Raw genomic sequence first — 14192 nt, forward strand, 5'->3', positions numbered from 1 at the left:
AAGTGTACACAAGTTACCGATTTATCTCTCCTAACAATTATGTTTGTGTTATGCAAGTGTATACAAGATTCCTTACCACAAGATCATACGAAACTTTAACCCACATATCATCACATACAAAACTAATCACAACAGTCATGTTTTGATGCCCTAATCAATCAAACCAAATAATCATCACACTTTCATGCACAAGATCATGTTCTTATTATTGTGACCTATGGCCTAAGTAAACCCTGATTCGTTTATATAAATTTCCATCATCATAATTCAGTATATATATACAATCAGTCCAAGCAATAGTTAATCGATACCATGGATCAAACATTATTGCGCAAAATAAGATCAACAAGTGAGAATTACTAACCCGATCGGCTGGAGGAGTGTTCTACGAGAGGGGGGCTGCTATGCCGTCACACACACACACAAATGGGACTAGGGTTTTTAGAAACCACTCAACGTATCACACATATTTACGTACATATATCCACAGAAGGGGATGGGCCGAGCCTGTTGGGTTCGACTGGGCCGAAAGATTGCCGAAGGATCTTTGGTCGAAAGATCATCTTATGCGTTATGGTCGAAGGATATAGGGTCGAAGGGTTAGGTTTTAAGTCGACAGATTGGGTCGAAGGTTTAGCATCCTGGGCCGTAAATCCCATTCCTTCTTTGGTTACAGAAGTTGGGCTAAGATGATTAAAACATGCGAAGGGTGGGTTGGGCTCGGATGATCAACGTGGCCGATATAGTGTGTAGCTTAAAGTGTGAATATGTTGCCCAAACATGCGCGGCCTAACAAATGCCAATATGTTATCTAACCAAATCATCATACGCTTAAGTTCAACGGAACGTTTAAGTTTAACGGGGTTGCGACTGAATAGAACGTTTAACACATCGAAGAGGGATGACGAAGAGTTTAGATCACAAGATTAACGTTACTAACCTTGAAAGTTCAGGTTGTCACATCATCCCCAACTTGAAAGAAATTTCGTCCCGAAATTTGATAAGCAATGCAAGGATGAGAATCAAACTAAACTATATGCAACACCACATACCTGATAATCAAGCATTACACGCAATTACCAAATCATTCAGATAACTACACAGACACTGCCTACGTGAACCAAATTGTAGAAACAGAGTTGTGAAATCAGTCGGGTGTCACATCATCCCCAACTTGAAAGGAATTTCGTCCTGAAATTCGCCAGTGATACCAACAGTTGTTTCAACCCTTTGAACCACTGAGGATGTTCCTATGTGAACTCCAGTCCACGTATTGAGGTTTAACCGATCCTCACAATTGTCATACGACTTATGTTAGCGAACCTTGACTCCTTAGTCCGTGTTTTCGATAGGCTCCCTGATAAATAGAATTGTTCCGATGACTTTATATTTCGACCAGGGTATCATAAGGGTTTTCATCGGACAATCACAGTCTCACATATATGGCGTACATACCATTACAACAGTTATCCCACTCCATCAATTAGTCTGGGTTTGTGAGCCATGTCACCGTTTCATTCTAGAAATTCGAATGTTCCCACGCGTCGAAAACTAAGATTACCATGTTTACTATAGCGTACCGCACCCCTCTAGGGTGACACTTTCGATTATGACACTTTCGTCCACAACGGACTCCCCGAGTTTTCCCAGCAGTTACGCGTTGCCATCAAACAATTTCCGATCTACCAATCTACAAAAGTTTTGAGCTCAAATCCTGGTTCTGCGATTAGGTTATCACCCACCTTGATTCAACAAGGAGATTAACGTTACTGTCCAAGCGATGCCTCAACCCAGGCTATATGCATACTAATACGGTAATTGCTGCTGTAGAACTCACCCAAAGGTAAGCGTCCTTCCAGTTCTACCACAGTTAGCCCTACACATGCTCACAGCATGTCCTCGTGTGCAAGGATGGTTCGTTTACTCTGATCGTTTGCCCCACGGTGATACGAAATGTCCATGCCTAGACGTAAGCCGAGGATATTGTGTATTGCCTGTCATAAATCAGGTATAGCTCCAATATCAGAAGTAACAGAAGTTGGCACCTCATGCACGAAGAACATCCACTGCTTGTGAGGGCTCGCTAGTTTTCTTGTTTGTAAGAGAGTGTGCTGGTTTCGTGAGGCAATATATGATCACCAGGTGACATCGGTTCCGTTCTGAGTTTTAAGTAAACCAATGACAATTTTATGGTGTTCGTTCTCGTTTCCATATGGGTGTTTCTGGTTACTGTCAAACAAGTAGGTTTCCGGTGTTCCACCTTGACTTTCGCACATGTCCAACATCGTTCATATGTAGTGTTATGGGGCCTTCATGCCCGGTTATTCATGCGAGACTTAAAATCCTAATATCCCCTATCAAGTCCAGACTACCGGAACATCGGAGTCGGTGTGCTTCGCTCAGTATAAGTTCCATACGGTTGCTGTATAGTGGGATCCACATTCGTTCCATGAGGTAGCGAATGTCGTCCGCCCTGCCAATAGTTGCTTCTCCATGCCTTGCATGAACCCATCTTGTGAATTCTCTTCCAACAGGTCTTCATTTCGAACAAGGTGAGTCTGGTCTGGTGTGTCAGAGTGGATAGCGTACTGCAAGATCGTGCACGTTCAGGTCTCACGGTCGTAATCCTCCAAAAGTTCCATCCAGCGTTCTCATCAACTGATAAAGCTTCTTTCGTGGCCAGGGTACACGGGAGGCCCTTGTGGTCGGTCTAAGTAACGCGTTCGGTACCGCCCAAGTAATGCCTCCGAGTGAATCCAAAGGCCGCGATTTCTACCACTGGTTGTGTGTGTCGTGCTGTTCTTCTTTGTAACTCCATTACGTAAGTCGTCACTCTCTTGTGTTGCGTCGGCGTGTAACCGGGACTCCAATTCAAACATGATGATATACCACTGTATTACCCACACCTTCTGGTAAAACGATGCTCAGCGCCTTGCAGAGTTAAGATTCGAAAGTTGGAAAAGCGTCCTCCTGTCCTGTCCTTCGCAATCACATCACTCTGCTGTACTAGAGAGGTCTGAGTTTTGTGACCTCCGGAATCCTTGCGATTAATCTGCGGTAACATCAAGCAGAGCCGGGTAATCGTGGTAGCCTCGGGGAATTCTTCAGTGTCGATCAGTTTCCAACCAAAACGAGTCTTAGCGAGATCCACGTGTATCTCTGCTTCGTTGATTATATGACCCACCAAAGACACCTCTCGAATCCAGAAGTTACATTTATCGAGACTTCGTACGGTATGGCTCCTCCCTCAGGGTTCTTCTAATGCAAGAATGTCTGTGATGTTCTTCTCTCTTGGGAAAGATTCGGTACGTCATCGAATAACATGGTTGGTTCACATGATACGTAAAGCTGCGGGTGTGATGACCACTCCCAAGGTCATGGGTACAGAGTCGCATGGCTGAATTGCGTCTGATGTATCGCTTTAGTAATCTTTTCCCCCTGGACTTTCATCTGATAAAGCTCGTTCCTTGCAACTAGTCGTTGGGTCGTCAATACACGGTCATAGAGAACGGTTCCTTGACTGTCACCTTGATGAGTTCCCGAAAATCAGTACACACACCAAAAAGCTTATCCTCCCGGATTTATCTGGGCTTTCCGTAGCGAAAACTAGGTCTGACAACCTTCTTGTCGAACAGTTCTCATAGTGGCTTATACTGCTCTTGCACCCATCCTGATGCAAGACAGTAAGAGTACGAGTATTCGGAGCTTTCCTCTGATCGTGAGATCAACGAGTTTCTGACTAATAGTTGTGGTGATATGTCTAAAAGTTCTTCGAGTTGTACATTGAGATTAGTCACGACAATTGATAGATCCTCGTTCTTATCGCCCTTTGTCTGATTATTAGAGTTAGTTGCTACTACAGTGAGGTCATCCCTTCACAGACGCTTTCTGGGCTGTCATTACCAACACGATGCAAATCTTCTCACCACTCCGGTACTTCAATGCATAAAGTGACGCTAAATTTCTTCACACAGGGTGCGTCTGAGTGATTTGTCTAGTTAATGAACCATTACTGACTACTATCTCGTAACCACCCAGGATAGTAAGAGTGAGACCGGTGTCGCATGTCTGTCTCCCGTAAGGTCGAGTTTGTGTCCTAACTAACATGTGCGGTCGCAGTTGACTCGCCATCAGCCGGTTCCATAACATGTTTGGTTTTGCGAATCATTAGGGTTAAATAGTATTAGGGCGAAGCGATTTACTACCCATCCAAACCACCATGACGTTATTGTCTTATCGTTGCTCACATCAATTCTCATTTCCTTTCCGTGAGCACCACTGCCGGTGCATTTGTTACAGTCACGCGGGTTCCTCCCGTATTGACATCGCTCTCGTGGTTGTGGTCGTTTTTGAATCATCAACGTCCAATACATGCTGAAAGCACCTTCATTTCTATACAGTAGGCTACTATTACAAGTACCTGGTTGTCACGAATACTGTTGTTCTAAGGTTGGTGCCTGAAGCCGATCGCCACGTTCTTTCACCACAATGTTCCTCTTTTCACACTTCGTGCCGAGTTCCAAGGTGCTACTCGTGGTGCTGGAAGTTACACATTCCACACTAAAATCTGTTATCACTTCTAAAGTCCAGATTGGTTTGTAACAGTTGACTCCCACGAGTCGCTGACCAGAGTTAAGTTTTAGATTGAAGTCAGTTCGTTGGTGTCCGTTGCTGGTAATCGGGGTCATCCAAATACTATAGTCGGTAGGATACCACACTCATCCTTTTGTCCATCATTCCAGCAAGTGATTCGAATTATTCCCAGTGTGTTTCAAGAGTGTTGCAAGAGTGATCGCACTTCGAGATTGAGGGCGTTAGTATGTTAAGTTCAAACAAATGAAGATAAGTGAGGAAGGTAATAACCATTCATTCGACGCTACCACATCCAATCTCAGGGATGTTCGTACAAGCACCTAACATTCTACACAATTTGCTAGGCGTTCTGATGAGTGTTCAGGCAATGTTTGTTAACATCAAGGTTCGTAAAAGTTTGATGAGAGGTGAAAAGTTCGTGTTTCAAAAAGCTTGTGTTCATGTAAGAGTCACTCACTTGCTATGCCTCCTATAGGCTGTTGTGTGTCACATTAATCAAATAATAGAAGTGGAAAGCCGTGTACACAATATGGGGGTAAGGATGCTTGGTACGTTCCGTACCAGCTTGATAGGCTGCTAAAGCCTCAGCCACGCGGGTGTTGATTAGGTCAGTCAACTCGGCCTGAGTCGGGGTGATGTTGCCACGTCCGTGTCCTCGTTCACTCATGTTTCCATAGTTAGGAATTAACCGGTTTAGAAGTCGAAACGAGATGAGAGTCAAGTATCATACTGATATTTACGTACTACCAAGTTCACACATAGTAGGGCAGAACCCTCCTCACGCTCGATAAGTCTCACTGGGACTTGCATGCACCCCGCGTTATTATTAAGTGTGCACCCATAATAATAAGGCAATTTGCATGCTTATCTCAGTGCTTCTTAGCTCGCGCTCAAAGTTTCCCCCGTTAAAACAACACAACAGATGATATCACAGGTCTACGACTCGCATGAGTCGATGTGTGGGGTCACGCTATCAAGTCACTATGGTGCTAATTGTTTCAGTTCATATACGTTGTGAGTGTGTGACTGTTAAACAAGTAATGTATAAGGTGAGAGAGAAGCGAACCTTGCAATCTGGAGCTGAGTGTCATGATCGATTTTCGAAGTTTTTCGGTTATAGTCTGGTTTTATAAAACGTTTTAAAACCTAGTTCACTATAACCAGTGGCTCTGATACCAACTGTAACACCCCCAAAATTCCACCTGCGGAAACCCCGCGAGGCGTGTTACGCATCAGAGTTCGAGCCACCAATCACATTGAACCAATGTTAAACATTTAAATAAATCATGACATTATTCTACCAACATAAGTTGTCAACATACTATTAATTCTCAAAAGTTGTGTAGCGGAAGCATGTAATAAGTTGTTTAGCAATCGTTTCATAATAACGCTTAAAATCTATGTATCACATGTAATTTAATCCAAAAGGGCTCGATCCATGACCACTCCAGCACTCCCAGATAGCAAGCTTCCCAGTTCCAAGATACCTAACGACCTGCGAGCATGTAACACGTGTATCAGACAAAGCTGGCGAGTTCACAGTTTTAGAAAATGTTTGTTACCCGTTGTGTGTAAAACCGTTCAATACCCAATGCAAGTAATATTGTTAATATCTCATTTCCAAACACGGACGGCTCCTGAAATACATGATTGCCCTTCCCACGTACTCCTATCTAGTACTGGGCCAGACTGGGTCATTAGTTCACCTCCGTCCTCTACAGGCACGGGGTGAGGGTGCCAAACCTAAGTAGCGCTACTAACTAATACCCGATGAGGGACTTACAAAAGATGATAGGTGAGAATATTAACCAATATACCCGTTTTTACCCAAAGACTTATCCCCCCCATGGGATACCCACTGACTGTCCCCAACCACTGGGACGCATGCTCGAATGTAGTGAACTCACCTTGGTTTGCTCGGTAGAATTATTTACTCGTTTAACAACAGTGATTTACCAAGCCCTATTATAGTTACACATAACAGTCAGTTTGCATATCAGCACAACACGTATCATTTCACATTTAATCATCAGCTAGTGTACACGAATACAAGTGTTAACATTCATCACTAAGCATGGCATACCAAATAAATCAAGCATACAGTCCATCATTCAAAGTATGTTCATCACCCCCAATATCTTTCGATTCACCCTTATCTTTCGATCAACAGTTATCACAGTTATCTTTCGAACCAAATGTTATGTTTCGAACCAAATGTCATCTTTCGATTCACAGGTTATGGTGTGCAACTCAATGTATTTCATGTTTATAACTTCCGATTAACCTGTCCAACCCAGCACCCGATCAACCAACCCTCAATAATCATATGATGTGTCTAGTGCTCGGTTTGGATTATTGATCAAATAACATATACTGCCAACTAGTATATTCGGCCATCAATCGACAAAAGTGTACACAAGTTACCGATTTATCTCTCCTAACAATTATGTTTGTGTTATGCAAGTGTATACAAGATTCCTTACCAAAAGATCATACGAAACTTTAACCCACATATCATCACATACAAAACTAATCACAACAGTCATGTTTTGATGCCCTAATCAATCAAACCAAATAATCATCACACTTTCATGCACAAGATCATGTTCTTATTATTGTGACCTATGGCCTAAGTAAACCCTGATTCGTTTATATAAATTTCCATCATCATAATTCAGTATATATATACAATCAGTCCAAGCAATAGTTAATCGATACCATGGATCAAACATTATTGCGCAAAATAAGATCAACAAGTGAGAATTACTAACCCGATCGGCTGGAGGAGTGTTCTACGAGAGGGGGGCTGCTATGCCGTCACACACACACACAAATGGGACTAGGGTTTTTAGAAACCACTCAACGTATCACACATATTTACGTACATATATCCACAGAAGGGGATGGGCCGAGCCTGTTGGGTTCGACTGGGCCGAAAGATTGCCGAAGGATCTTTGGTCGAAAGATCATCTTATGCGTTATGGTCGAAGGATATAGGGTCGAAGGGTTAGGTTTTAAGTCGACAGATTGGGTCGAAGGTTTAGCATCCTGGGCCGTAAATCCCATTCCTTCTTTGGTTACAGAAGTTGGGCTAAGATGATTAAAACATGCGAAGGGTGGGTTGGGCTCGGATGATCAACGTGGCCGATATAGTGTGTAGCTTAAAGTGTGAATATGTTGCCCAAACATGCGCGGCCTAACAAATGCCAATATGTTATCTAACCAAATCATCATACGCTTAAGTTCAACGGAACGTTTAAGTTTAACGGGGTTGCGACTGAATAGAACGTTTAACACATCGAAGAGGGATGACGAAGAGTTTAGATCACAAGATTAACGTTACTAACCTTGAAAGTTCAGGTTGTCACACATTCATTTCAAACCCTCACTTTTTCCTTAACACTAAACCACTTCAAAACTCCACCGTATCACTAACTTTTTATTTTATTTAAACTATATCCAATTTAAAAATTTTATATATTTCGTTTATATTTAAATTATATAAAACAAAATAAAATAAAAATAGGATAGTTAAATAAGTTCAATATCGATTTATTAAATAAAGTAGGGCTGGCATGAAACGACCTATTAAGGCACGAAAAAATTATCAATGTATCATACGACCTCTTTAAGAAACGAACACGACCTGTTAAGACACGAACATGACTTGTTTAAGACACCAACACGACCGAATTGGGGAAGTTGTGAACCGGATAGGGAATGGTGGTGTTTGTGAGAGAGATTTAAAAGTTAGGGATTGGATTGTGGAAAAAGAATCACATGTGTTTGTGTATAATTCATCTCAGATACTACGATTGATTACCACAAGTCCACCCACACCCACATATAATATTTTTTAATTTTAAATTATTAACATGTACTTAACGTGTCTTAACAGGTTAACGAGGTTTAACCTGTTTAGACATGAAAGCTGTTAATTTCTTATCGTGTCGACCTGTTTTAGACACGAAACATGTTAACATCAAACACGAAACATGATAACTTCGTCTACGTTCGTGTCGTGTTATCGTGTTCATGTCAATATTGCCAACCCTAAAATAAAGTAGGTTATAAGCATGTGTGTTAAACATCGATTTATTATATAAAGTAGGTTACAAGCATGTGTTAAACATGTATAATACGTAAATTTCAATATAGCTCTTATAACTAAAACTAGTTCTATACCCACTCGGTGGCCGGGTAGTTTAATGTCATTAGCCCAAACTATCTTTTTTTTGCATTCTAAACCAGAATAGTATCCGTTTAAGATAAAAGCACAACTTTTTGGACTTATGAGTAAAAAAGTAACTAACTTGACTTCATTAAAAGAAAAAACACAAGCAATGATAATCATTCGTATAAGTGTCTAATTAATATCTTCAAAAGATATTTCATATAGTACTTAACATTCCATCTTGATGGATTCTACTTTCATAAGCAGAAGCATGAAGCATGAGCACCTTGTGAGGCTGCACATGCAACATTAAAAGGTAATACAAACTTAAATGTTTAATATCTTTTACAAAAATAAAATATAATAAGTATCATATACCATCTTGCTGGTCATAGTAATCTCTTATATTAATAGTGGTGTAAAGACCACTCAATAATTCGCATTTATACTGTAAAGATCATTACCACATACATCCAGTTGGTGTCAACCTATTGATTTGTTCTTTAAGTAGTACTATTGCACTGTAAAGGTCATTACTACATACATCCGGTTGGTGTCAACCTATTGATTTGTTCTTTAAGTAGTACTATTACTATAACAAAAAAAAAAAAAAAAAAAAAGATAAAAAGAACACCTTCACTACAATATCAGATTTTGCTTCTGCAAGTGAATCCCTAAAATTTTGAGCTTGAGCAGGACCTGAATAGAAAATAATAATGATTTATTTCAAATGGGTCAGACAGGTAAAGTTTAAATATTGACTAAACGTAAATGGGTCAAATGAGGCAAAACTCGCCCAGGACGTTGTGATGCTTGCAACTTTCCAAATCCGTGTATTACAAGGGATAATGTTATTCAGGTATGCACTATGTATAACATTTTGATAGCAACTGAATTTTATATAAGTGATGAAAGCAAATATGTAACTATATTGAATGATTGAAGAAGATAATACAAAGTAACTAACCACCGAAGTGATCCAGGGCTATGCCCTTCTCATGCTAATGCAATGAGCCTAACAACCTACCAGTATATTTTCCCCCTTTCTATAATGACTAATGCCTTATTTATAGAAGTAGTAATTACACTAACCCCCCTTTCACAATTACAATATGCTATTAAGTATGAAATTTCTATCAGTACTCCCTCTATAAGTCAAGACTTGTCCTCAAGACTTGTGAATAGATCCTACAACTGTTTGCACACCCTCATCCGAAATGCATAGTCAGCTCGTCCACTTCATCCCATTCATCATCCCCAAGTAATAAGACACGAAGACTACCCGCCGGACACTTGTGGCTAGGACTGTAAACTTGGCCATACTTAAAACACAATCCCTTCTTCTTCCGATCCTCCCACTCGGCACAAGATAATGAACGAATGCCTCGATCATGGATACCCACTTGCGCATTTGCAGCCCCATAATTGTCAACAATTTTAGAGCCCGTGGTATCCCACACACGATGCTCGTTCCTAGAATCCATAGAAGGCAACCCGATATGTGACAAATACCGAAAACGAGATACCAACGAACTGGATTTTGATGGCCGAAGAATCAAATCCACATCTTTAGCCAAATACATAGCATCCATACAAGTAGTGGGGCGATGTAAACGGACTTGTTGTTTGACATTGTCCTTCAAACCCGCAATGAAATAGCCAAGAGTTTGAGACTCCGGTAAATGAGGAACCAAGGATAACACATACTCGAAATCATCAATATAATCAAAGATGGAATCCGATTGCTTAATAGTAGCTAACTGTTCACACGGATTCTGAATCGAGAGACCAGTGAAACGTTGCAACAATTCGGACTGAAATTGGAGCCAAGTCAAGGACGGATGAACCTGATTGATGATTGTGAACCAATGTTGAGCAGCACCAATCATACTCAATTGAGCAAGCTGTAAGCGAGAAGCATCAGGAGTCTGATTGAGATCAAAAAACAGGTTCGCCTTCTGGATCCAGCCTTGTGGATCAAAACCAGAGAATTCAGGCAAGTGCACCTTCTTCACAGTCCATGGTAAGCCAGACGGAGGATCAGAAGAGCCAGATTTGGGGCCGAACTTCGAGAACACAATACTTGAAGATCCAGATCCAGATGAATCATCCACATGTTTCTTCTCCTGCGATTTCATCCACGCTAACACAGCTTTACGAAATTCAACGAAATCAGCCCGATCTTCATTCAACGCTGTGAGAGATGCCTTAATCTCAGCAACATCAGATTGTAATTGATGAATTTGTTGTTCATGAGCATCCAATCGAGCAGTTTGATTCACCATGATGGAGTCGAAAAAAAACAGAATGAATTGGAATTATAGATCTGGATGTAGAAATCGAAGTGAGATCTGAGAATTGGAAATTGAAACGAACTGGATAGAGATGTAAACGATTGAAACCCTAGAAAAAGCTTATTGAATCGGTGAATCAATTAGAACGATAGATCTGGTTGAATTGATGATCGAGCGGTGGTAGAGCAGAGTAGCAGGTCGGACCAATGATAGCAACTGAATTTTATAGAAGTGATGAAAGCAAATATGTAACTACATTGAATGATTGAAGAAGATAATCCAAAGTAACTAACCACCGAAGTGATCCAGGGCTATGCCCTTCTCATGTTAATGCAATGAGCCTAACAATCTACCGGTATCTTTTTCCCCCTTTCTATAATGACAAATGCCTTATTTATAGAAGTAGTAATTACACTAATCCCCCTTTCACAATTACAATATGCTATTAAGTATGCAATTTCTATCACATTTCTATCCTCATTAAGAAAATTTAAAGTCGGTCCAAAACAAATCAACCAGTGATAAAGTTAGTATTGAAGTTAATTAAAATCTAGTCAAAAGTAACCTGGCTAAAGGTTTAAGATGTATGGCCTTACATGAACATTACCGTGTACAGTTATGACTAAATCACTTATGACTTCAGGCCACAAGCAATGAGTATTCAAGATTAGCAAGGAGGTCCTACAAAAAGCGTCCACATATAATCACTCATTAGGGATAAAAGTGTCATTTTGATGAAGATAATGTCATTTATAAGATTAAAAGGATAAAAATACCTTTTTTTATTAATTTAACAAAATCTTTTATGCAAGTTATTGTTAGACCCCGAAAATGTTACAAAATGTAAACTACATATCTCAAACAAGTAATCTTTCAAAGTTAGACTCCAGAGGTTTTTGTTTGACAAATACTACAAAATTACGTCTTAGCTCATTTTCAACTTCTCTTATCCAGTAAACCTCAATTGTTCTCTATTTTAACCAACCTCATTTTTTACACATTTGACCCATTAGAAGCCAATCTGACCTGACCAGCTCATTTAGTCATAAATGTCATATTTTACCCATTTGAGTTTTGACCCGTTAGAAGCCAATCCGACCTAATCAACTCATTTACTTATAAATGTCATTTTTTACTCATTTGATCCGTTAGAAGCCAATCCGACCCCACCAACTCATTTACTCATAAATGTCATATTTTACACATTTGAATTTTGACCCCTTAGAAGCCAATTTGACCCAACCAACTCATTTACTCATAAATGTCATTTTATTTTACCCATTTGACCTGTTAGAAGCCAATCCAACCCCACCAACTCATTTACTCATAAACGGGTCGAATAGTATATAATGACTAGTGAGAAAGTCATATATATATATATATATATATATATATATATATATATATATATATATATATATATATATATATAATATGCCTTATGGAAAGAGGAGTTCAACCCAATAGTAGCATTATGAGTCGGTTTTGCAAGAATTCTTTTTTTCCTTCAGCTTGATACAAAGATCATATGCAGTTGCAGGAAATAAAGACTTGCGAATTAGCTCCACCACATTAAATTGTCCTTTTCCTCTAATTCCCATCGCACTTTCTAGAAATTCTTGTTGAGATTTTGCTAATAATCGCCTAAACTCCTCTCCCATTTCAACAGATCTGGATAAGATCACAAACACATGCTTGATTAAAAAGAATTAGACTGTTTTGCGTGTGTGTTTTGGAATCTGGAAGTGATTATGTGATATTTAACAATTAGAATCAAATAATCAGTTGTATAAAACATAATATAGTAGATACCATATAGTGTTTGAATGTGATTTTACTGTTTAAAGTTGTAATAATATAGATATGAGTTGTTTGCGTGTGTGAAAAATTTTGATCATTTAAGCTAGTAATATATAATATGACCAAAAGTGAGATAAAATATTAAGAAGGTCGGGGCGAAATTAGAGTAAAATCAACTTACTGATGCAAACCTTTCATTCTCTTAGGGTTAATTTTATAAGGAGGAAGATCCATCACTACCTAACATCAAATTGGATATAGTTATGAATACACAACATGTTATAGTTTAAACAAAAGATATGGTGAATAATAGGCAAACATACCCGTGCAATATGCATTCTGCAAGAATGTTTGAAGGCTTCATAGCAAGTGGGTTGGGGCTTCTTGATTACAAGATTCAGGAGTTCATCTTCCTACTTACACTCTTCACCTACACTCCTCACAATCCTAAATTTCTCCTCCACACTCATCCATAACATACAACACCAGTCCATCAATAATGGGAGAAATTGAAAACTTCAATTGAGAAGTTAATCAAACATAGGACTTACAGGGTAGTGGATGACTCATCTTCTGTTGGAGAGTTTTCCATTATCTCCTCTTTACCAAAGCAATTGCCCCATAACAATGGTTGTAACTGAGCCAGAATGATTGTTTTTTGCAATTTCGGTTGACAAGTTTTCGAACTGAAAGAATAAGTCATAAACAAAAGACCCAATTTTAGTAGTTAATCACCATAAAAAACTTGACAACATAAACAATAGTTGTATTAATTTGTACCTTAATGTCGCTAAACAATGACAAAGATGATGAGACAACGAAAATAACAGGCATAGCAAGATTTATGCCCTAATTGATTGTATATGCAATTAAATTGTACCTTAAAGTCGCTAATTCTTGAAGAGTTGGCTCTCGTTCTTTCTATTTCTCTTTTGCTTTTATGGCGGTAGTGGGGTTATAACACTACAACTGCTCTAACCTCTTGGAACCGTCCTCAACCTTTCCTTCTAGAAGGTTTATAACAATGAAGATCTTGAATCTGTTTTAACATCAGAGTAATAAAATTAAAAACCTAAAATTATTCATGATGCTAACAATTCCTGGTCATTAATAAGAAAATTAATAATATCACCTTGATTTCTACACAATAAGTGTTTTTTATTAATTTTTACATAATGTTCAACAATCACACCACATGAAATTGAGGAGATGGTTTTCTACCTAACACAATCCAACATTCTCTTGACACAAATTTCATAATATCAATTAATCAAACTCACAAATAGCTTAAAAATTAAACCAAATTGCAAGAAGCACTGGCATCAACAACA

At 39.2% G+C, this 14192-nt stretch overlaps 1 protein-coding gene across 15 annotated transcripts; it reads right to left on the reverse strand.

The window, feature by feature from the left end:
* Positions 1 to 9149: 9149 nt before the first annotated feature.
* LOC110899820 lies at positions 9150 to 13921 on the reverse strand. Of its 15 annotated transcripts, XR_004876375.1 has the most exons (7): positions 13742 to 13917; positions 13413 to 13547; positions 13185 to 13326; positions 13043 to 13101; positions 12522 to 12732; positions 11669 to 11742; positions 9150 to 9466 (listed from the first exon to the last, which is right to left on the reverse strand). XR_004876375.1 is itself a non-coding variant. In XM_022146711.2 (2 exons), exon 1 carries the CDS (start codon positions 11050 to 11052, stop codon positions 9976 to 9978), a length of 1077 nt encoding a protein of 358 aa, XP_022002403.1. In that variant the 5' UTR covers positions 11053 to 11594; the 3' UTR covers positions 9150 to 9466; positions 9735 to 9975. The 15 variants fall into 15 exon arrangements, 1 of the variants encoding a protein (XP_022002403.1); XR_004876377.1 differs by having other exon boundaries at positions 13053 to 13097; positions 13185 to 13547; positions 13742 to 13919; XR_004876376.1 differs by having other exon boundaries at positions 13053 to 13101; positions 13185 to 13547; positions 13742 to 13919.
* Positions 13922 to 14192: the final 271 nt, after the last annotated feature.

This window comes from Helianthus annuus, chromosome 13 (genome assembly GCF_002127325.2).
Source record: "Helianthus annuus cultivar XRQ/B chromosome 13, HanXRQr2.0-SUNRISE, whole genome shotgun sequence".
NCBI lineage: Eukaryota > Viridiplantae > Streptophyta > Magnoliopsida > Asterales > Asteraceae > Helianthus > Helianthus annuus.

Coding starts and splice junctions, on each gene's coding strand:
- LOC110899820 (XM_022146711.2), bottom strand. CDS start 11,052: ATGGTGAATCAAACTGCTCGATTGGATGCTCATGAACAACAAATTCAT.